Source organism: Arachis hypogaea, chromosome 19, assembly GCF_003086295.3.
Source record: "Arachis hypogaea cultivar Tifrunner chromosome 19, arahy.Tifrunner.gnm2.J5K5, whole genome shotgun sequence".
NCBI lineage: Eukaryota > Viridiplantae > Streptophyta > Magnoliopsida > Fabales > Fabaceae > Arachis > Arachis hypogaea.
In genome coordinates this window covers 7,852,666-7,878,554 of record NC_092054.1, presented here as the reverse complement: position 1 = coordinate 7,878,554, position 25,889 = coordinate 7,852,666, and the positions used below count along the sequence as shown (strand labels likewise).

Below are 25,889 nucleotides of genomic sequence, written 5' to 3'. Positions count from 1 at the left end.
AACTTTCATTACAAATATATAATCTATCACATTTCTTTAAATATTTTTAGATTATTCTATATTACTTTTTATATTTTTATATACATGGACACTCTTTTAGAATACTCTGTAATCTTTAAAATCTTTCAAAATTTTTTTGAACATTCTAAAACCTTCTATAATATTTTAAATCATTTCAAAATTATCTAAAACAATCTCAAACTATCTATTATATAAATACAAGTATAATATTTTAAGAGAGAACTCTAGAGCCAGCAATTTTATTAAAATCTGGTCAACACTTAATCAGCAAAAAAAATTGTTAATTTTACACCATTAGATATAATCTCATATTATTAAAAATACTAGTAATAATGTTACAAATCACAAAAAATCAAAAACTGTCGTCTCCTAACACTTCTCTATTCTAAAATTTACGAGGAAATAAAGCAACTTTAAAAAAATAAGCATGAATTAATTAGTACTATCATTAGAAATAGAAAACAAATTAAAATATTGATTAACGGTACAAACTACAAACTAAAATCATAGATCAAAACTTTTTACATAGGCACCCGAAACCTCAGAAAAAAAAAATCAACATAAACCACAAGTAAAACCAAGACTAATAACTTATTTTTACTGATAACTCACCAATAAGATTCAAATTGAATCACAATAAAAATAAATTAAAAAGGAGAAAGAAAAACATGAATCATCACTACTGAGCACACCATTGTGAACTAGCCAGTAACCTCATCAAGAACAGATCCTCAGTCTTTCGAAACACAGCGTGGGCCACCATAACCACCACTCCCACGGCAACGGCCACCAATATATTCACCGTGGCATCCGTTAACAACCAGTACTGCCACGGTGAATATAGTCATGACGACCACTATAATGCGGTCGTCAATTACGTGACCTAAAGTAAAAGTTGGTTGGTCACGAAGAAAATAGAGGAAGAGCCACAGAGCCATTAAGGAAGGAAAACAATTAATGAAAATTGGGTGCCACAAAAAGACTAAGGAATAAGATTAGAAGTGCCACCATGGCATAGTTCACGGCGAAAGTAAGGGACGTTGATTCGAACACGAAGACATTGCCTTGAGATAGAGTGATGGGGATTCCAAAGGAATCGTGGATCCAAACATGGTCTTCCATGGCTGACGAGTCCCTAGGCCTGCCCTGACCTTGTTCTTGACACGCGAGATGTAAAACGAGGTTTGGGGTTGAAGGTGGTGATGACGAAGTTGTTGGGATTGTGCCATAGGTTGCCCATGTTCCACAATGGCTTCTTCTTCTTCTTCTTCTTAGAATTATATATTGCAAGAGGCTTTGGGGTTTGAGAGAAGGAAAAAGGTTATGTATGAGTTGGAACTTGGGGAAAGGACGTCAACACTAAATGGAGCAACAATTATTAATATATATATATATATATTGTAACATATATTATATTTTAATTTATAAAGTTTTAAGTTAAAAATAAAATAAGATCCTCTAACTGAATATTTTGTTCCACTATTTCGATCACAATCTTGAAAGTATTATTTTTTTTTAATCAATAAGTAATAATAGTCTGAAAATAGGTATTTTAACTCTTATTTTGATAATGTTAATTTTATTTCTATTAATTTCTGTGTTAATATATATTAAGTAATAAATGAAGATATTTCTTTAATTAAGGAAGTAACATTATTAAAATAAAACTGATAATATATTTTTTATTAATTTTTAGAATATAATGATTAGTTAGCAAATGAATAATTGGGTCATGCGGTGTAGTTGTCTGTTTCTGATTTGTTTGTTTTCTCTCTCTCCCCCCTTTGGCTCACCTTTTTTATATTATAAATTTGTGTGTGATATTCATGATATTTTTCCTAGTATTTTTTTTTTTTATTTATCATAGTTCCTTAATACTTACATTACATGTACAAAAAAAGCAAAAGAAAAAAAAAGGAGAAATTCATTTATTTTTTCTTTTCTTTTAATGTACTAAATGTTTAGTTACAAAAGAAATATATAGCACTCTAACATAATCAGCATGAAGTGAGCGAATGGTAATTTTTTAAACCACCAAAAAGGATTGTAATTTTGTTTTCGTTTTTATTCCTAAGCTAGTGTATATGTTTTGTTTTTGTGGAGTGTGAATGTGTGACCCTTTCATGGTGGGGTTCATCATTGTGATGAGAATCCAAGTTGGAATGTTGAATTTGATCTTCGTGGAATGATTAATATCACAAAATTTCACGTTGCATTTGTCCAATAGTATATTATGATTGAAAATAATGACATGGAAAGATTGATGATATAGAAATCCAAATAATTGGAGGCATTCATCAGTAAGTTCATTTGTCAAGTTTGGAAGGAGGTTGATGTTCCTTTCTACTTTGTAGTTTTGAAATTTTTGATGTCACTTTAACGAGTTATTGTCATTGGTAAGTAAGTTGAGTTATTATTGGGGAGTTAGAAATAATAATAAAAAAAGTAATAATGTCGCGTCCCAAATAATTTAATATTTTAGAATATTAGACAAATTAATCTATAATAAAATTGAAAAAAAAAGACAAACTTATCTCTTTTAAATAAATTTCAATAATTTAATCTTTCCATATCATATTATTAATACTTTAGAAAAATGAAGTACTAACTTGCCACTTTTTAAAACAATTTTTACATATTTACTTGTCTTTTTTTTACTTTAATTTTTAGGAATTAATATATTTGTCTAATATTCTAAAAGATTAGAACTAATTTATTATTATTTTTGTCAGCAATTAATTTTATTCGTTATAAAAATTGTTAGATAACAATAATTTAAAATATCATTAAAGGGAAAATTGTTGGGAGGCTCTTATTTTTTTTATGATATTTGTAATTATTCAATACTTTATAATACGATTTAGATATCAATGATTTTATCCAAGAAATTAAAAAAAAAAACTACTTCTATTTATTATTATCTGTCACTTTAATTTATTTATTTGCATTATAATATCTTTCAGCATTTTATATAAAAATTTAACGTTGAAATATTGAATAATATCTTAATATATAAAAGTGATGAAAATTATCATACTTTTCTAATCTGGTTATGTTATTTTTAACGATAAAAATTCACATGCAACTGTCTTTATATATAAACTGACCGTTAAAAAATTATTAGATGTTTTGATATATTTGATTAAATTGTCATCTAATATAAAATTTATTAACAGTTAGTTGCATACGAGTTTCTACTTATTTTTATATCATATTTAATTTTTATTTCTTTTTTAACAATTGTGTATTCAACCAAAATGACAAATAAAAAGAAAAAAAAAGGATCGGAGTATATTATTTGAAAATGAGAATCACTTAGAAAACTCGGAATTGGATTTAAAAGATGGATTATGATAATTTAAAAACTCAAGAAGTTGCATGATTTTCCATTAAGAGAAACTGAAGTTCAATGGAAACTAATTGTTCAACGATGGTCCACTAACAGTGTATGAAGAAGGAAAAATTTCTATGATATTGTTTGTTTGTGTATTTAGTATTTGTAGTTTCGCAAATGACATATGAATGAAATGAAATCAAAAGTGGAATAATATGGGTCATAGTGGGATACAAATTAAAGAGTATGTAGGTTCTGTGCGTTGCTTTAATGTATGGAAAGTCCCACATTTCCAACAAACCACTTTAAAGTCATAATATATGCTGGACAATACATTTATTTGCATTATTAACATCAAGATCACATGCACTTTACCTGTAGGGACATTAAAAATAATAATAATAATAATAATAATAATATAATAATAATAATAAGAACAACAACAACAATTAGCCAAGACACACTCTAATACACACGAAAATTAAAACAAAAACATATCTTCTAACTCGATCAAAAATAAGATATGAAAGTCCAAAATATACCAAAAATCATAGCCAATACACATATTAAAACCAATACACAACTATTGTTGAGTTAAGAAATTAACTAATATAATTGATAATAACAAACATTAAATTATTGGACTAATTATCCAATTAGTTGTTAATCATTTTAGTTAAGTAATGCAGGCCAAAACCAATACAACAGCAGCCCAATGGATGAAATCAAAACCAGACTGATGGGCTGTACAAACAAAGAAGACCAAAGAATTCAAAGAAATGAAACCAGTTGAGCCAATGTAATCAAACGGGTTGCGTGATGGATATCTGATCCAAGTCCAACAGCAAGCATTTTCCTCCTATTGCCTTTCACAAAAAGCTACGCTCACTTTTTCCTGTCTCAGTCAGAATTTAGAGAAAGAAAGAGAGAAAGCTTAGTTCCTAAGTTGTTCACAGAAGAAGAAAGAAAGAGAAGGTTAAGCACAGAAAGGTTGAGGTCTAATCAACCATATCAACCAAATCAAGTAAGGCAAAAGTTAAAGGTAATTCATTTCTATTGCATGCATACTGCTATCTTCTCTTCTTCCCAACTCTCTGCCAGTCCGATATGGGATACTTGGGAAAGTTGATCTTGTTCTTCACTGCTGTGCATCTACAGTCATATAGTGTCTTGGGGATCAATTTGCTTTTTCCAATGGCTAATATCTGGGTTTACCATTGAAAATGTCTATTTCTACTGCTGTGTGGCTTTCGGTCAACAAGAGAAGGTCAGAACCAAAGTTCTTATTTTGAGGATTAATGGGAAAAAGTGAGATGGTGGTTGGTGAAGCACAAAGCTCGAGAGTCGACCTAGGAGAGTGCAATTCAGCAACATGCAAGGAGATACAAAAGAAGTTGGTTCACCATTCAAAATTAGAGGAGAGATAACCAGTGTTTTGAGGTGTATGTTCTGAGAAGAGCTCTCTGAAAGAAGTTCATCTACTTGGACAATGCTTCCTAGTGAAAGGAGCATTCCGCCAGAATGAAGAACTGAATCAGAGGCTAGCTAATCTAGTTTATCACATAGCAAGAGGCTGTTGATGAGTCAATCTCCTTCATGTTTTACTGATTGTAATTTACTTTTCAATGTTTATCTTTCTATAATTTCTTGAGGTAAAAGGATAAATGAGAGAGTCATTAAAAGAGCCTAACAGTGAAAAAGGCAGAGAGATACACATGAGAGAAAAGTCTCGAGTTATTTCAGATTTCTTTAGGTTGATCAAGTGTCTGTATCTTGTACCAGTGAGGTATCCCTTTCTTAGTTGGGTTAGCACTAAGAGTGAAGAATTAGGTATTAGCATAGCTAAGTCAAGTTAGGTTAGAACTTGAGTGTGAAAGAATTGTGTCAATCCTGTGAATTGGTGTATGTAATACTTTAACTATAGTGAAATTCTACTACTGTTATGGTGAAGACTGGATGTAGGTTGTATTGCACAAGGCAACCGAACCAGCAGGATACATGATGGTGTTAGCTTCTCTCTTCTCTGCTCTATTCTGTTTTTTGATATTCATGAGATAAAATAAAATTGTCTCATAATTTTTGCTGCTGGTTCAAACAGATTCAGATTGAAAGTTTTGCCTTAAAGGGTTAATTTCATTTAAGTAAAAGAAGGTCATAGATTCAACCCCCTTCTCTGAGCCCTTCTACAACCTTCAATTGGTACCAGGAGCTTTGGTCTCAAGAATCAAGTTTCACCGCTTGGAGCAAAAGGTCCAATGGCGAACAACTTGGGCACAACCACGGTTGCCTACACTCTAACTGAAGGGCCCAGTCAAACAATAGGCCTCCCTTCTTCAATGGAAAGAACTATGCCTACTGGAAAGAGGGATGAGGATCTTCATCCAATCCATTGACTACAATATATGGAAGATTGTTGTGAGCAGTCCCAAGATTTCAACAAAAAAAGTGCTGATGGAGTAGTGACTCCAAAAGAAGAAGCTGAGTGGAATGAAGACGATAAGAAGAAGATGAAACTGAATGCTAAAGCATCAACCTTCTTCATTGTGCTATCAGCTTTGAAGAGTACCAAAAGGTTATCTAGATGCAAGACAGCCAAAGAAATCTGGGAGAAACTCCAGGTTACACACAGAGCACTAAACAAGTCAAAGAAACGAGGATTGATATGCTGCGAAAAGAGTACGAGATGTTCAATATGAAGGATGGAGAAAGCATTGATGAAGTGTTTGAGAGATTCTCAATCATAATCAACAACCTTATGCTATGGGTACAAACTACTCAGAACAAACTCTAGTGAGAAAACTCCTTAGAAGCCTCACAAAGGAATGGGGAAACCACTGCCACTGTCTAACCCGAGAGCAATAACCTAAGCCCTATAGCATATGATGAGTTAAGAGGAAAACTCCTTGCTTATGAAACCACACATACAAACATGAACTAAAAAAAAAAGGGAATAACCCTCAGTCAAAAATAGAATCAAAGAGAGTGAGTCTAGTGATGGTATTTCAGATAATGAGCTTATGTTTTTTGTTAGGAGATTTAGAAGGATGATGAAGAACAAGGGCAAGTACAAGGGTTTCAAGTCAAAGGAACACAAGCTGGACTTGAGCAAGGTGACGTGTCATCATTGCAAGGAGGTTGGACATTTCAAGCAAAACTGTCCGAAGCTCAAGAAGGAGGACAAAAGAAAGAAAGAAAAAGAAGAGAGTGCTCATGGTAGCTTGGGAGATCTTGAGAACGACTCCAATGAGGAAGAAGATTCTGAAGGTGAAGATAAAACCTACTTCATGGCTAGAAATAATCATCTTGATGAGGTAAATTACTATGACTTGTCTATAGATGATTTACATGCTATAATTGATGATCTTACTCTAAACACCTCAAAATGTAGATAAGTACAATAAATACAGATCTAAAAAGATGTGTTAAAAACTAAAAATAATTTTTTAAAGAAAAATAAAGAAAACTGAATGTGCTTTGGACATTATTGAAGAAAACAGATTTCAAAATCTGAACTTGAAAAATTAAAGGAAAGCACATTGTGGATCCTTCTCAAGAGTTAATTGATGAAATGAAAAATTAAATGAATGATAAAAATGAATGGACTACAAAATTTGTCAAAGTTTAGTAAGACAAATTACTTGCAAGCAAACCATTTTTAAAAATTGTTAGGTATAAAAAAAGGCAGTTTTTAATGATCCTCTAAATTTGTGGCTCTTCATCAAATACAAATCAATCCAAAAACTGGATTATTCACACATGAGAGAGATGAATTAACAGTGAAATGAGCTTCACAAGACGAACCTACTAATAGGTCAGGTTTGGGTACATTTGAAAAATAAGGTGCAAAAACACATTTTACAAAAAACTCATCGAAAAATCCAAAATTTCAAAAATCGCGAAAGCTGAAAGAGGAAAATTATAAAAAAAGTTGTAAAAAAATGCACCTTCAAAATCAAAAAATTTCAGCCCTTTAATCATTTCCAGCACAATAACTCACCTCAATTTCAACGATGTGCATTAGAAAATCATTGTTTTAATTGCAAAAATTTGGTCACTCATATGCACAATGTTTCATTGAGAAGAGAGTTGTGGGAAACCAAATTTACAATGTTGTTTGTGATTTCAATGCACTTGGGCAACCAAGATGGATTAACTTCAAAGGATTTAAATTAATTTGGATATCTAAGGTTACTTGAAGTTTTTCATGCAGGTTTGCCTAGCATCCAAGAACAAAAAGGATATGTGATACTTAGATAGTGGATGCTCAAGGCACATGACTGGAAGGTCAACTTACTTCATCAAACTAAACCAGTATGATAGAGGTTTGTGACCTTTGGAGATGATGGAAAGGGTAAAATAGTTGCTGTTGGAAAAGTAGGTAATGAACACTCTACTTTTATTGATGATGTCTTTTTGGTAAGTGGCTTGAAGCGCAATCTTTTGAGTATAAGTCAGCTGTGTGACTTAAGATATTTAATGACTCTTAAAAGACTTGAATGCTGTGTGATACATGAAAAGACTAATGAATTGCTTTTTGTTGCTAAGCATTGTAATAGTGTGTATGGACTTACACTTGATGAACTAAAGGATCAAAATGTAGCATGCTTTCATTCTAAAGATTCGGAAAAAGTGGCTATGGCACGAGATTGGGCCATGCAAGTATGTTTCAAATAAACAAACTTGTCAAGAAAGGTTTAGTAAGAGGTCTTCTTTTGATAAGGTTTGACAAAGACATCACTTGTGATGCTTGCCAAATGGAAAAATAACAAAAAGTTCATTTAAACTAAAGGAAGACATCTCTACTAAAAGGCCACTTGAATTGCTACATATTGATTTGTTTGGTCAACAAGAACTCAAAGCTTAGGTGGTAAACATTATGGTTTAGTGATTGTGGATGACTATTTTAAGTTTGGTTGGGTTTTATTTCTTGCACACAAAAAATGAAGCATTTTCGGCATTTGAAATATTTTGCAAGAAAATTCAAATGAAAATGATTTAAAGATCTCTTCTATAAAGAAGTGATCATGGAACGAATTTGAAAATCATTTATTTGAATCCTTTTGTGAGGAATTTGGAATATCTCAGAACTTCTCTTATCCAAGGACATCACAACAAAATGGTGTTGTGGAAAGAAGAAATAGAAGCATTCAATAAATGACAAGAGCTATGCTTTGTGAGAGCAATGTTCCAAAATTTCTTTGGGCTGAAGCAGTTAACACTGCTTGCCACATTTTGAATAGAACTATCATAAGGAAATTTTTGAAGAAAACTCCTTATGAACTTTGGAAAGATTACCCACAAAACTTGGAGTACTTGCACATCTTTGGATGCAAATGTTTTGTTCTTAATAACAAAGATAATTTGGGTAAATTTGATCCAACGGCGTATGAGTGCTTAGTTTGTAGGATATTCCACAACTAGTAAAGCATATAGAGTTTATCATCAAGATGCTAGGATTATTGAGGATTCATACATGTTACATTTTGTGATACTAACTTGGTGCAAAGTATTTTGGAAGATTGTGATGCAGGGAATCAAGCTCAAAAAGACGATGAGACTACACAAAATCATGAAAATGAAAATTCTGGACAAGTTGAACTAGAAATTGCAGTTGCTGAAAATTTAAGAGACAATTCCATTTTGTTCATGAATCTGAAGGAGATCCTGAAACCAGCAGTTCCCTTAATCCCTTGGTGACTGAATCTGCCTCCAAATTCATCAGACCTCGTGAATGGAGATTCTTAAAGAATTATCCTGAGGAATTTGCCATTGGAGACGTATCTCATGATGTTAAGACTCGGTCTTCACTAGAAAAGCAAATGAAGAATCAAACATGGCTTTTCTCTCTCAAATGGAGCCTCAGAATGTTAAAGAAGCCCTAAGTGACCCTTCTTGGGTAAAAGCAATGGAGGATGAGTTTCTTGAGTTTGAGAAGAACCAAGTGTGGACATTGGTTCCAAGGCCTAATGAAAAGAAAGTGACCGGCACTAAGTGGATATTTCGAAACAAGTTAGGAGAGGATGGTAGCATTGCAAGAAACAAAGGAAGGCTAGTGGCACAAGGATATGACCAAGAAGAAGGAATAGACTTTGATGAATCATTTGCCCCTGTTGCCCAAATGGAAGCCATAAGACTTCTCTTAGCTTATGCTGCTTTTTGTGGTTTTAAATTATATCAAATGGATATGAAATGTGTATTTTGAATGGTGTGATAAATAGAGAAGTGTATGTGAAGCAACCACCTGGTTTTGAAAATAAAGAGCTTTCTAACCATGTTTTCAAATTATCAAAGCTCTCTATGGTTTGAGACAAGCTCCTAGAGCTTGGTATGAGAGACTTAGCTCTTTTCTTTTGAAAAATAATTTTCAAAGAGGCACTAACAAACACTACTCTATTCATCAAGAATTCTAATGATTCTTTCATTCTAGTCCAAATATATGTTGATGACATTATTTTTGGATCAGCCAATGAATCCCTTTGTAGTGAATTTGGAAAACTCATGACAAATAAATTTGACATGAGTATGATGGGTGAACTTAATTTTTTCCTTGGGCTACAAATTAAACAAACTGAAAAAGGTATTTTCATTCATCAAGAGAAGTATGTCAAGGAACTAGTTAAGAAAAAGGTATTTCATTGAAAGAGCCTAAGAGTGGAAAAAGGCAGAGAGATACACATGAGAGAAAAACCTAGAGTTATTTCAGATTTTCTTTAGGTTGATCAGTGTCTTGTATCTTGTACCAGTGAGATATCCCTTTCTTAGTTGGGTTAGCACTAAGAGTGAAGAATTAGGTATTAGCATAGCCAAGTCAAGTTAGGTTAGAACTAGAGTGTGAAAGGATTGTGTCAATCCTATGAATTGATGTATGTAATACTTTAACTATAGTGGAAATTCTACCACTGTTGTGGTGGAGACTGGATGTAGGTTGTATTGCACAAGACAATCGAACCAGGATACATGATGGTGTTAGCTTCTCTCTTCTCTGCTTTGTTCTGTTTTCTGATTTTCATGAGACAAAATAAAATTGTCTCATAAATGTTTCACTGCTGAGTTCAAACAGATTTAGATTGAAAGTTTGCCTTAAAGGGTTAATTTCATTTAAGTAAAAGAAGATCATAAATTTAACCCCATTCTCTAAGTCTTCTACAACCTTCAACTATCAACTGTGTTGATATTTTCTTTTTGTCCTTTAATTTAATACGTAATATTCCACTAGCTACAACTTTTTTTATCATTATATTATAAATTGAATTGAAAATCCAATTTTTCAGATATTTTTCACCACTATTAAAATATTATGTGTGGTACTAAAAATTAGTCATTATATATTTATATGTATTATTTTATATTTTTTATATATGTGTTATATTTTAATATATATTTATACAAATAATTTATTTGCTGCTTAATTTTTATTATATAGATATTATTAATGTTCATCATCAGCAGCAAGGTGAGACAACAAATGGCACTGTGCGAAAGCGTCCTCGCCCAACTCTTTGCAGAATTCACCAGTAGATAAGGATGGAGTATCGACGGCGGGTATGGTACAAGTTTCGACGGAGAAAATTGGGCTGCAACTTGAGAGTCCATTAAAGGCAGAATCGTCGAAGACAGGGACATCATGTTGAGTCTCGGGTTTGTTATTGAGCTCTCTTTTTGCTGTTTTTATGGATAGTTTCAATATCATAGCCTGGAATGTGAGGGGTGCGTCTAACAAGATGGCCCGTGTGCATTGCAAAATTTTGGTGAGAATATATAAACCATCTTTCTTCTTTCTCTTTGAGACTCATACCATGTTTAATAATTTGAAGAATTTTTGGGATAAGTTGGGTTTTCATTGTGTTGGTATTGAGGAAGCAGTAGGACACAGGGGTGGCATTTGGTTTCTATCTTCTATTGCTAATGCTTCTTGTGTGGTTATTGATCAAATTGACCAATGTATCACAGTAAAAGTGAGTGTGGGTAACTTAGTTTGGCTTTGTAGTGCAGTATATGGGAGTCCTCAATTCGAAAAAAGATGTATGCTTTGGGATCATTTGCGTTCTATTAATTCAGGCCATAATAGACCATGGATGGCCGTTGGTGATTTTAATGAGATTGTGGCCCCAGATGAGAGTACAGGTGCTTATTTTTCTTCTCACAGAGCTAGTCTATTAGCTACTACTCTAGATGACTGTGAGCTCTTTGATCTAAGTGACTGGTAGGAGATATACTTGGTATAGAGCAGTAGCTAATAGACTAGCTCTGTGAGAAGAAAAATAAGCACCTGTACTCTCATCTGGGGCCACAATCTCATTAAAATCACCAACGGCCATCCATGGTCTATTATGGCCTGAATTAATAGAACGCAAATGATCCAAAGCATACATCTTTTTTCGAATTGAGGACTCCCATATACTGCACTACAAAGCCAAACTAAGTTACCCACACTCACTTTTACTGTGATACATTGGTCAATTTGATCAATAACCACACAAGAAGCATTAGCAATAGAAGATAGAAACCAAATGCCACCCTGTGTCCTACTGCTTCTCAATACCAACACAATGAAAACCAACTTATCCCAAAAATTCTTCAAATTATTAAACATGGTATGAGTCTCAAAGAGAAAGAAGAAAGATGGTTTATATATTCTCACCAAAATTTTGCAATGCACACGGGCCATCTTGTTAGACGCACCCCTCACATTCCAGGCTATGATATTGAAACTATCCATAAAAACAGCAAAAAGAGAGCTCCAATAACAAACCCGAGACTCAACATGATGTCCCTGTCTTCGACGATTCTGCCTTTAATGGACTCTCAAGTTGCAGCCCAATTTTCTCCGTCGAAACTTGTACCATACCCGCCGTCGATACTCCATCCTTATCTACTGGTGAATTCTGCAAAGAGTTTGGGCGAGGACGCTTTCGCACAGTGCCATTTGTTGTCTCACCTTGCTGCTGATGATGAACATTAATAATATCTATATAATAAAAATTAAGCAGCAAATAAATTATTTGTATAAATATATATTAAAATATAACACATATATAAAAATATAAAATAATACATATAAATATATAATGACTAATTTTTAGTACCACACATAATATTTTAATAGTGGTGAAAAATATCTGAAAAATTGGATTTTCAATTCAATTTATAATATAATGATAAAAAAAGTTGTAGCTAGTGGAATATTTACGTATTAAATTAAAGGACAAAAGAAAATATCAACACAGTTGATAGTTGAAGGTTGTAGAAGACTTAGAGAATGGGGTTAAATTTATGATCTTCTTTTACTTAAATGAAATTAACCCTTTAAGGCAAACTTTCAATCTAAATCTGTTTGAACTCAGCAGTGAAACATTTATGAGACAATTTTATTTTGTCTCATGAAAATCAGAAAACAGAACAAAGCAGAGAAGAGAGAAGCTAACACCATCATGTATCCTGGTTCGATGTCTTGTGCAATACAACCTACATCCAGTCTCCACCACAACAGTGGTAGAATTTCCACTATAGTTAAAGTATTACATACATCAATTCATAGGATTGACACAATCCTTTCACACTCTAGTTCTAACCTAACTTGACTTGGCTATGCTAATACCTAATTCTTCACTCTTAGTGCTAACCCAACTAAGAAAGGGATATCTCACTGGTACAAGATACAAGACACTTGATCAACCTAAAGAAATCTGAAATAACTCTAGGTTTTTCTCTCATGTGTATCTCTCTGCCTTTTTCCACTCTTAGGCTCTTTCAATGAAATACCTTTTTCTTAACTAGTTCCTTGACATACTTCTCTTGATGAATGAAAATACCTTTTTCAGTTTGTTTAATTTGTAGCCCAAGGAAAAAATTAAGTTCACCCATCATACTCATGTCAAATTTATTTGTCATGAGTTTTCCAAATTCACTACAAAGGGATTCATTGGCTGATCCAAAAATAATGTCATCAACATATATTTGGACTAGAATGAAAGAATCATTAGAATTCTTGATGAATAGAGTAGTGTTTGTTAGTGCCTCTTTGAAAATTATTTTTCAAAAGAAAAGAGCTAAGTCTCTCATACCAAGCTCTAGGAGCTTGTCTCAAACCATAGAGAGCTTTTGATAATTTGAAAACATGGTTAGAAAGCTCTTTATTTTCAAAACCAGGTGGTTGCTTCACATACACTTCTCTATTTATCACACCATTCAAAATACACATTTCATATCCATTTGATATAATTTAAAACCACAAAAAGCAGCATAAGCTAAGAGAAGTCTTATGGCTTCCATTTGGGCAACAGGGGCAAATGATTCATCAAAGTCTATTCCTTCTTCTTGGTCATATCCTTGTGCCACTAGCCTTCCTTTGTTTCTTGCAATGCTACCATCCTCTCCTAACTTGTTTCGAAATATCCACTTAGTGCCGGTCACTTTCTTTTCATTAGGCCTTGGAACCAATGTCCACACTTGGTTCTTCTCAAACTCAAGAAACTCATCCTCCATTGCTTTTACCCAAGAAGGGTCACTTAGGGCTTCTTTAACATTCTGAGGCTCCATTTGAGAGAGAAAAGCCATGTTTGATTCTTCATTTGCTTTTCTAGTTGAAGACCGAGTCTTAACATCATGAGATACGTCTCCAATGGCAAATTCCTCAGGATAATTCTTTAAGAATCTCCATTCACGAGGTCTGATGAATTTGGAGGCAGATTCAGTCACCAAGGGATTAAGGGAACTGCTGGTTTCAGGATCTCCTTCAGATTCATGAACAAAATGGAATTGTCTCTTAAATTTTCAGCAACTGCAATTTCTAGTTCAACTTGTCCAGAATTTTCATTTTCATGATTTTGTGTAGTCTCATCGTCTTTTTGAGCTTGATTCCCTGCATCACAATCTTCCAAAATACTTTGCACCAAGTTAGTATCACAAAATGTAACATGTATGAATTCCTCAATAATCCTAGCATCTTGATGATAAACTCTATATGCTTTACTAGTTGTGGAATATCCTACAACTAAGCACTCATACGCCGTTGGATCAAATTTACCCAAATTATCTTTGTTATTAAGAACAAACATTTGCATCCAAAGATGTGCAAGTACTCCAAGTTTTGTGGGTAATCTTTCCAAAGTTCATAAGGAGTTTTCTTCAAAAATTTCCTTATGATAGTTCTATTCAAAATGTGGCAAGCAGTGTTAACTGCTTCAGCCCAAAGAAATTTTGGAACATTGCTCTCACAAAGCATAGCTCTTGTCATTTATTGAATGCTTCTATTTCTTCTTTCCACAACACCATTTTGTTGTGATGTCCTTGGATAAGAGAAGTTCTGAGATATTCCAAATTCCTCACAAAAGGATTCAAATAAATGATTTTCAAATTCGGTTCCATGATCACTTCTTATAGAAGAGATCTTTAAATCATTTTCATTTTGAATTTTCTTGCAAAATATTTCAAATGCCGAAAATGCTTCATTTTTTGTGTGCAAGAAATAAAACCCAACCAAACTTAAAATAGTCATCCACAATCACTAAACCATAATGTTTACCACCTAAGCTTTGAGTTCTTGTTGGACCAAACAAATCAATATGTAGCAATTCAAGTGGCCTTTTAGTAGAGATGTCTTCCTTTAGTTTAAATGAACTTTTTGTTTATTTTTCCATTTGGCAAGCATCACAAGTGATGTCTTTGTCAAACCTTATCAAAAGAAGACCTCTTACTAAACCTTTCTTGACAAGTTTGTTTATTTGAAACATACTTGCATGGCCCAATCTCGTGCCATAGCCACTTTTCCGAATCTTTAGAATGAAAGCATGCTACATTTTGATCCTTTAGTTCATCAAGTGTAAGTCCATACACACTATTACAATGCTTAGCAACAAAAAGCAATTCATTAGTCTTTTCATGTATCACACAGCATTCAAGTCTTTTAAGAGTCATTAAATATCTTAAGTCACACAGCTGACTTATACTCAAAAGATTGCGCTTCAAGCCACTTACCAAAAAGACATCATCAATAAAAGTAGAGTGTTCATTACCTACTTTTCCAACAGCAACTATTTTACCCTTTCCATCATCTCCAAAGGTCACAAACCTCTATCATACTGGTTTAGTTTGATGAAGTAAGTTGACCTTCCAGTCATGTGCCTTGAGCATCCACTATCTAAGTATCACATATCCTTTTTGTTCTTGGATGCTAGGCAAACCTGCATGAAAAACTTCAAGTAACCTTAGATATCCAAATTAATTTAAATCCTTTGAAGTTAATCCATCTTGGTTGCCCAAGTGCATTGAAATCACAAACAACATTGTAAATTTGGTTTCCCACAACTCTCTTCTCAATGAAACATTGTGCATATGAGTGACCAAATTTTTTGCAATTAAAACAATGATTTTCTAATGCACATCGTTGAAATTGAGGTGAGTTATTGTGCTGGAAATGATTAAAGGGCTGAAATTTTTTGATTTTTGGAAGAGGTGCATTTCTTTGACAAACTGGTTTTATTATAATTGTTCCTCTTTACAAAGCATTTCCGCTAGAGTTTTTGAAACTTTTGGATTTTCGAAAATGAGGTTTGTTGTAAAATGGTGGTTTCTTAAAGGCAACCTTATTTTCAAGATGTACCCCAAACCTGACCTATTTGAAGTAGGTTCGTTCTTGGTGAAGGCTCAGTTTCACCTGTGTAAACTTCATCAAATTTCTCCTCAATGTGTGAACATAACCAATACCAGATTTATTGGATGTAGATTTAGTATTTGATGAAGAAGCCACAAATTTCATAGAGGAATCATTAAAAACTGCACTTTCCTTGGTTATATAACCTAAACAGATTTTTCAACACAATGGTCTTTGGCTTGCAAGTAATTTGTCCAAGTTACTAGAACTTTGAACAAATTTTGCTAAGTCACCATTCAGTCTTTTAATCATATCATTTAATTTTCATTTCATCAATTAACTCTTGAGAAGGATCCACAATGTGCTTTCCTTTTAATTTTTCAAGTTCAGATTTTAGAAATCTGTTTTCTTCAATAATGTCCAAAGCACATTCAGTTTTCTTTATTTTTTCTTTTAAAAAATTATTTTTAGTTTTTAACACATCTTTTTTAGATCTGTATTTATTGTACTTATCTAACATTTTTGAGGTGTTTAGAGTAAGATCATCAATTATAGCATGTAAATCATCTATAGACAAGTCATAGTAATTTACCTCATCAAGATGATTATTTCTAGCCATGAAGTAGGTTTTATCTTCACCTTCAGAATCTTCTTCCTCATTGGAGTCGTTCTCAAGATTCTCCCAAGCTACCATGAGCACTCTCTTCTTTTCTTTCTTTCTTTTGTCCTCCTTCTTGAGCTTCGGACAGTTTTGCTTGAAATGTCCAACCTCCTTGCAATGATGACACGTCACCTTGCTCAAGTCCAGCTTGTGTTCCTTTGACCTTGAACCCTTGTACTTGCCCTTGTTCTTCATCATCCTTCTAAATCTCCTAACAAAAAACATAAGCTCATTATCTGAAATACCATCACTAGACTCACTCTCTTTTGATTCTATTTTTGACTTGAGGGTTATTCCCTTTTTTTTTTGAGTTCATGTTTGTATGTGTGGTTTCATAAGCAAGGAGTTTTCCTCTTAACTCATCATATGCTATAGGGCTTAGGTTATTGCTCTCGGGTAGAACAGTGGCAGTGGTTTCCCATTCCTTTGTGAGGCTTCTAAGGAGTTTTCTCACTAGAGTTTGTTCTGAGTAGTTTGTACCCATAGCATTAAGGTTGTTGATTATGATTGAGAATCTCTCAAACACTTCATCAATGCTTTCTCCATCCTTCATATTGAACATCTCGTACTCTTTTCGCAGCATATCAATCCTCGTTTCTTTGACTTGTTTAGTGTCTCTGTGTGTAACCTGGAGTTTCTCCCAGATTTCTTTGGCTGTCTTGCATCTAGATACCTTTTGGTACTCTTCAAAGCTGATAGCACAATGAAGAAGGTTGATGGCTTTAGCATTCAGTTTCATCTTCTTCTTATCGTCTTCATTCCACTCAGCTTCTTCTTTTGGAGTCACTACTCCATCAGCACTTGTTTTTGTTGAAATCTTGGGACTGCTCACAACAATCTTCCATATATTGTAGTCAATGGATTGGATGAAGATCCTCATCCTCTCTTTCCAGTAGGCATAGTTCTTTCCATTGAAGAAGGGAGGCCTATTGTTTGACTGGCCTTCAGTTAGAGTGTAGGCAACCGTGGTTGTGCCCAAGTTGTTCGCCATTGGACCTTTGCTCCAAGCGGTGAAACTTGATTCTTGAGACCAAAGCTCCTGGTACCAATTGAAGGTTGTAGAAGGCTCAGAGAAGGGGGTTGAATCTATGACCTTCTTTTACTTAAATGAAATTAACCCTTTAAGGCAAACTTTCAATCTGAATCTGTTTGAACTCAGCAGCAGAAAATTTATGAGACAATTTTATTTTATCTCATGAATATCAAAAAACAGAATAGAGCAGAGAAGAGAGAAGCTAACACCATCATGTATCCTGCTGGTTCGGTTGCCTTGTGCAATACAACCTACATCCAGTCTTCACCATAACAGTAGTAGAATTTTCACTATAGTTAAAGTATTACATACACCAATTCACAGGATTGACACAATTCTTTCACACTCAAGTTCTAACCTAACTTGACTTAGCTATGCTAATACCTAATTCTTCACTCTTAGTGCTAACCCAACTAAGAAAGGGATACCTCACTGGTACAAGATACAAGACACTTGATCAACCTAAAGAAATCTGAAATAACTCGAGACTTTTCTCTCATGTGTATCTCTCTGCCTTTTTTCACTGTTAGGCTCTTTTAATGACTCTCTCATTTATCCTTTTACCTCAAGAAATTATAGAAAGATAAACATTGAAAAGTAAATTACAATCAGTAAAACATGAAGGAGATTGACTCATCAACAGCCTCTTTGCTATGTGATAAACTAGATTAGCTAGCCTCTGATTCAGTTCTTCATTCTGGCGGAATGCTCCTTTCACTAGGAAGCATTGTCCAAGTAGATGAACTTCTTCAGAGAGCTCTTCTCAGAACATACACCTCAAGAACACTGGTTATCTCTCCTCTAATTTTTGAATGGTGAACCAACTTCTTTTGTATCTCCTTGCATGTTGCTGAATTGCACTCTCCTAGGTCGACTCTCGAGCTTTGTGCTTCACCAACCCACCATCTCACTTTTTCCCATTAATCCTCAAAATAAGAACTTTGGTTCTGACCTTCTCTTGTTGACCGAAAGCCACACAGCAGTAGAAATAGACATTTTCAATGGTAAACCCAGATATTAGCCATTGAAAAAGCAAATTGATCCCCAAGACACATATATGACTGTAGATGCACAGCAGTGAAGAACAAAGATCAACTTTCCCAAGTATCCCATATTCGGACTGGCAGAGAGTTGGGAAGAAGAGAAGATAGCAGTATGCATGCAATAAGAAATGAATTACCTTTAACTTTTGCCTTAACTTGATTTGGTTTGATATGGTTGATTAGACCTCAACCTTTCTGTGCTTAACCTTCTCTTTCTTTCTTCTTCTGTGAACAACTTAGGAACTAAGCTTTCTCTCTTTCTTTCTCTAAATTCTGACTGAGACAGGAAAAAGTGAGCGTAGCTTTTTGTGAAAGCAAATAGGAGGAAAATGCTTGCTGTTGGACTTGGATCAGATATCCATCACGCAACCCGTTTGATTACATTGGCTCAACTGGTTTCATTTCTTTGAATTCTTTGGTCTTCTTTTGTTTGTACAGCCCATCAGTCTGGTTTTGATTTCATCCAATTGGGCTGCTGTTGTGTATTGGTTTTGGCCTGCATTACTTAACTAAAATGATTAACAACTAATTGGATAATTAGTCCAATAATTTAATGTTTGTTATTATCAATTATATTAGTTAATTTCTTAACTCAACAATAGTTGTGTATTGGTTTTAATATGATGTATTGGCTATGATTTTTGGTATATTTTGGACTTTCATATCTTATTTTGATCGAGTAGAAGATATGTTTTTGTTTTAATTTTCGTGTGTATTAGAGTGTGTCTTGGCTAATTGTTGTTGTTGTTCTTATTATTATTATTATTATTATTATTATTATTATTATTATTATTTAATGTCCCTACGAGGTAAAGTGCATGTGATCTTGAATGTTAATAATGCAAATAAATGTATTGTCCAGCATATATTATGACTTTAAAGGTGGTTTGTTGGAAATGTGGGATTCTTCCATACATAAAGCAACGCACAGAACCTACATACTCTTTAATTTGTATCCCACTATGACCCATATTATTCCACTTTTGATTTCATTTCATTCATATGTCATTTGCGAAACTACAAATACTAAATACACAAACAAACAATATCATAGAAATTTTTTCCTTCTTCATACACTGTTAGTGGACCATCGTTGAACAATTAGTTCCATTGAACTTCAGTTTCTCTTAATGAAAATCATGCAACTTCTTGAAGTTTTTAAATTATCATAATCCATCTTTTATAATCCAATTCCGAGTTTTCTAAGTGATTCTCATTTTCAAATAATATACTCCGATCCTTTTTTTTTCTTTTTATTTGTCATTTTGGTTGAATACACAATTGTTAAAAAAGAAATAAAAATTAAATATGATATAAAAATAAGTAGAAACTCGTATGCAACTAACTGTTAATAAATTTTATATTAGATGACAATTTAATCAAATATATCAAAACATCTAATAATTTTTAACGGTCAGTTTTATATATAAAGACAGTTGCATGTGAATTTTTATCGTAAAAATAACATAACCAGATTAGAAAAGTATGATAATTTTCATCACTTTTATATATTAAGATATATTCAATATTTCAACGTTAAATTTTATATAAAATGCTGAAAGATATTATAATGCAAATAAATAAATTAAAGTGACAGATAATAATAAATAGAAGTAGTTTTTTTTTTTAATTTCTTGGATAAAATCATTGATATCTAAATCGTATTATAAAGTATTGAATAATTACAAATATCATAAAAAAATAAGAGCCTCCCAACAATTTTCCTTTAATGATATTTTAAATTATTGTTATCTAACAATTTTTATAACGAATAAAATTAATTGCTGACAAAAATAATAATAAATTAGTTCTAATCTTTTAGAATATTAGACAAATATATTAATTCCTAAAAATTAAAGTAAAAAAAGACAAGTAAATATGTAAAATTGTTTAAAAAGTGGCAAGTTAGTACTTCATTTTTCTAAAGTATTAATAATATGATATGGAAAGATTAAATTATTTGAAATTTATTTAAAAGAGATAAGTTTGTCTTTTTTTTTCAATTTTATTATAGATTAATTTGTCTAATATTCTAAAATATTAAATTATTTGGGACGCGACATTATTACTTTTTTTATTATTATTTCTAACTCCCCAATAATAACTCAACTTACTTACCAATGACAATAACTCGTTAAAGTGACATCAAAATTCAAAACTACAAAGTAGAAAGGAACATCAACCTCCTTCCAAACTTGACAAATGAACTTACTAATGAATGCCTCCAATTATTTGGATTTCTATATCATCAATCTTTCCATGTCATTATTTTCTCAATCATAATATACTATTGGACAAATGCAACGTGAAATTTTGTGATATTAATCATTCCACGAAGATCAAATTCAAACATTCCAACTTGGATTCTCATCACAATGATGAACCCCACCATGAAAGGGTCACACATTCACACTCCACAAAAACAAAACATATACACTAGCTTAGGAATAAAAACGAAAACAAAATTACAATCCTTTTTGGTGGTTAAAAAATTACCATTCGCTCACTTCATGCTGATTATGTTAGAGTGCTATATATTTCTTTTGTAACTAAACATTTAGTACATTAAAAGAAAAGAAAAATAAATGAATTTCTCCTTTTTTTTTCTTTTGCTTTTTTTGTACATGTAATGTAAGTATTAAGGAACTATGATAAATAAAAAAAAAATACTAGGAAAAATATCATTGAATATCACACACAAATTTATAATATAAAAAAAGGTGAGCCAAAGGGGGGAGAGAGAGAAAAACAACAAATCAGAAACAGACAACTACACCGCATGACCCAATTATTCATTTGCTAAACTAATCATTATATTCTAAAAATTAATAAAAAATATATTATCAGTTTTATTTTAATAATGTTACTTCTTAATTAAAGAAATATCTTCATTATTACTTAATATATATTAACACAGAAATTAATAGAAATAAAATTAACATTATCAAAATAAGAGTTAAAATACCTATTTTCAGACTATTATTACTTATTGATTAAAAAAAAATAATACTTTCAAGATTGTGATCGAAATAGTGGAACAAAATATTCAGTTAGAGGATCTTATTTTATTTTTAACTTAAAACTTATAAATTAAAATATAATATATGTTACAATATATATATATATATATTAATAATTGTTGCTCCATTTAGTGTTGACGTCCTTTCCCAAGTTCCAACTCATACATAACCTTTTTCCTTCTCTCAAACCCAAAGCCTCTTGCAATATATAATTCTAAGAAGAAGAAGAAGAAGAAGCCATTGTGGAACATGGCAACCTATGGCACAATCCCAACAACTTCGTCATCACCACCTTCAACCCCAAACCTCGTTTACATCTCGCGTGTCAAGAACAAGGTCAGGGCAGGCCTAGGGACTCGTCAGCCATGGAAGACCATGTTGGATCCACGATCCTTTGGAATCCCCATCACTCTATCTCAAGCAATGTCTCGTGTTCGAATCAACGTCCCTTACTTTCGCGTGAACTATGCCATGGTGGCACTTCTAATCTTATTCCTTAGTCTTTTGTGGCACCCAATTTCATTAATTGTTTTCCTTCTCTTAATGGCTCTGTGGCTCTTCCTCTATTTTCTTCGTGACCAACCACTTTTACTTTATGGTCACGTAATTGACGACCGCATTATAGTGGTCGTCATGACTATATTCACCGTGGCAGTACTGTTGTTAACGGATGCCACGGTGAATATATTGGTGGCCGTTGCCGTGGGAGTGGTGGTTATGGTGGCCCACGCTGTGTTTCGAAAGACTGAGGATCTGTTCTTGGATGAGGTTACTGGGCTAGTTCACAATGGTGGTGCTGCAGCTTAGTGATGATTCATGTTTTTCTTTCTCCTTTTTAATTTATTTTTATTGTGATTTCTAATTTGCTAATCTTATTTGGTGAGTTATCAGTAAAAATAAGTTATTAGTCTTGGGTTTACTTTGTGGTTTATGTATGATTTTTTTTTTCTGAGGTATTCTCGGGTGCCTATGTAAAAAGTTTTGATCTATGATTGTAGTTTGTAGTTTGTACCGTTAGATCAAATATTTTAATTTGTTTCTATTTCATAATAGATAGTACTAATTAATATCATGCTTTATTTTTTAAGTTGCTTTATTTCCTCGTAAATTTTAGAATAGAGAAGTGTTAGGAGACGACAGTTTTTGATTTTTTGTGATTTGTAACATTATTACTAGTATTTTTAATAATATGAGATTATATCTAATGGTGTAAAATTAACAATTTTTTTTGCTGATTAAGTGTTGACCAGATTTTAATAAAATTGCTGGCTCTAGAGTTTCTCTCTTAAAATATTATACTTGTATTTATATAATAGATAGTTTGAGATTGTTTTAGATAATTTTGAAATGATTTAAAATATTATAGAAGGTTTTAGAATGTTCAAAAAAATTTTGAAAGATTTTAAAAGATTACAGAGTATTCTAAAAGAGTGTCCATGTATATAAAAATATAAAAAGTAATATAGAATAATCTAAAAATATTTAAAGAAATGTGATAGATTATATATTTGTAATGAAAGTTGTAAATCCCGCTAAAATCGGTAAATAATTAGTCAATAAATTGAATTTTAATTAGGAGAATTAAAAATGCAAAACTAACATAAAAATAGGATAGAGCTCGTCAAAACGAAAAATTCGATACCAATCTTGAAATTTTGGCCCAAAATCAGACTGAAAATACCGAACCGGTGATCAAACTGGGCCCATGGGTCCAACCGGACCCAAACCCTTAAAAGAAACAGCATCTCTCTTCTCCCTCGTTAGCTTCAGCGACGCCAAAATAGAAGGGAGAGGAGGAGAGCTTTCCTAACCCTCTTCAATATTTCCAACCACCATATCTTCCTCGTTTGAGCTCCGGTCACTGCACCGTTTGCGGCCACGTGTCCAGCGCGTCGAGCTCTACATTTCTGTCGGATCAATTTCACCGGTAAGCTTTGTTTTTGTTTCAGAATCTCTACCCCCTTTCTTTGGTAAAATTGAAACCCTACAGTGAAATTTTGCCCAGTTTTGTGTTTTAGTTTCGAGTTAGCTTCCGGAGCTTATTCGGCTTGAGCTATTATACATATGGGTACGGTAAGGATACCCTAACCCTAGCTCAATCTTGCATTTATAGTGAAAAATCTGAATTTGGAACATATATATGAATTAGGTGTAGATTAAGTGGATATATATGCATTGGAATTAAATTGGGAGCATTTGGAAGCTTGTTGGTGATTGGAGTCAAGAATTAGGTTGGTTTCTCAAGCTTGTGAGGGGCTGTGATTGTGTTCTTGTGGCTGCCTTGGTCCAAGCGCGGTGATCGGCCAATGTATGGTTTAAGTTTCGCGCGTTTAATATTTAAAGTGTTGTGAAAACTTAGGCTAGAAGAATCATAGGTTAAGTTGAATTGGTTAATTGCATTTGATGATTAGTGTTGTGAAGTTGTTGAATAACTTGTGGATGAATATGTATTGGAATTTATGAGGTGTTGAAGTTAATGAATGTGAACTCTTGAAATTGAGCTAGTGATAGGAATTATGAGCATGAATTGTTGGTATTGAATTTGTGTTCTTGAGACCATTAATGAAGGGTTGATATATGTTAATGGAATTTAATTGATATGTGTTGATAAAGGGTTGATATATGTGAAGAATGGTTAGTATATGGGAAGAGTTAATATATGTAAATGAGGGGTTGTTTATATATGTGATGTATGTTGATATATATTGGTGGTTAATGTTTGTTAGATTAGTTGAAGGTAAATTGGATGTGGATGTTAATAAAATAGGCTTGATATGTTAGTAATGTGCAGGTTTAATGGTAAGGAACTTGAAATTGGTGAAAATGAGATTTCGAAGCTAATTGGTAAAAATTGAACTTTGGTGAACTTTGAAAGTCCATAACTTGCTCCTCAAATTTTGGATGGAATTGTGGTTTGTTTCAAATGAAAGAGGGTTTTGTAAGCTTTTAAACGATATCAACTTTGTGAAAAACGAAATTTTGTGGAGAAAGTTATGGACAATGAAAAACTGGTGTATGAAACTGGGTTAATGCAGGTTTAAAAACTGGTTATGCAGCTTTCTGGGCATTCTGCATTTTTGGAAAAACGTCCATCCAGCGTGGCGTAGCATTTTAGCGACGCATGTGCGAGAAGCCATGCGTGCGCGTGAAAAGCTAATACGCATGATCACGCGTACACATGACTCACGCGTACGCGTGACTACTGCCTACTGCAAAACCGGATTTTGACTGTTTTAAACCAAATTTTCACTTCTAAACCTCCATTTTCTGCCTTTTAAGACTTAAAGCATAGTACTAAGTCTAGTAGATAAATGAAGTTAGGAAAATAAGATAACTTGAGGGTGAAGTAAGAGCTAAATGATGGATTGCACGAAGAAGATAAGAATATTAAAGAAGTTTAATGCCAAGGCTTGATAATTGATGATGTATTGATCATGAAAATGAAATGGCTTATGAATGATGATATCTCTGAGATACGAGTTTTCCGGGGTAAGAACCGTGGCTTGCCACCACGTGTTCCAGGTTGAATCTCGATACTCTGTTGACCCTATGTCGTAAGGGTGACCAGGCACGTATAAATTTCCGGGTATGGATAGCCCCATTGAGTGATTTAAATGATAATTGATTATGAAATCTATGCATAGACTCTTGGGGATGCGCGACGGGGGACAGTCTAAGGTTTTCGAACTTGTCGGGTTGGCTGGATAACCGACAGATGAGTCTCATCAGCCATAGGACATGCATGCATCATGTGCACTTGTTTGTTTTGATTGCTATGTATTTCTTGGGTTTGCCTAATTGAATATAAATCTCTTGCTACCTGTTGTACTTGCTATTTGCACTATCTGCTTATTACTTGTGCGTGAACTTGTTTGGTTGTTTGTCTTTGCTGAATTGTGGAAGACGGAGGGATGGAGGAAAGGGTGAAATGGCTTGGTGTTATGTTAGGTTTAGAATTGAGTGAGTTTAAGCAGGTTTAGATTACCTACCCCTATTATGGCTTCTGTTTATTAACTAAGCTTTACAATTGTATGACGGAGTTCTAGAATTGCCTCTGGTATTCTTAGGACCTTATTTATTATATGCGTAGCACTTTTATCATGCTGAGAACATCCGGTTCTCATCCCATATTGTGTTGTTGTTTTTCAGATGCAGGTGGAGAGGCTCCTCGCTAGGCGTCTAGAT

The 25,889-nt window shown here is 33.2% G+C and overlaps 1 protein-coding gene across 1 annotated transcript; it reads left to right on the top strand.

Annotated features, from left to right (window-relative positions):
- Positions 1–21,843: 21,843 nt before the first annotated feature.
- Positions 21,844–22,909, top strand: LOC112775039 (PRA1 family protein F3-like). Its single transcript, XM_025818514.2, has one exon. The coding sequence runs from the start codon at positions 21,954–21,956 to the stop codon at positions 22,509–22,511; it is 558 nt and encodes a 185-aa protein (XP_025674299.1). The 5' UTR covers positions 21,844–21,953; the 3' UTR covers positions 22,512–22,909.
- Positions 22,910–25,889: the final 2,980 nt, after the last annotated feature.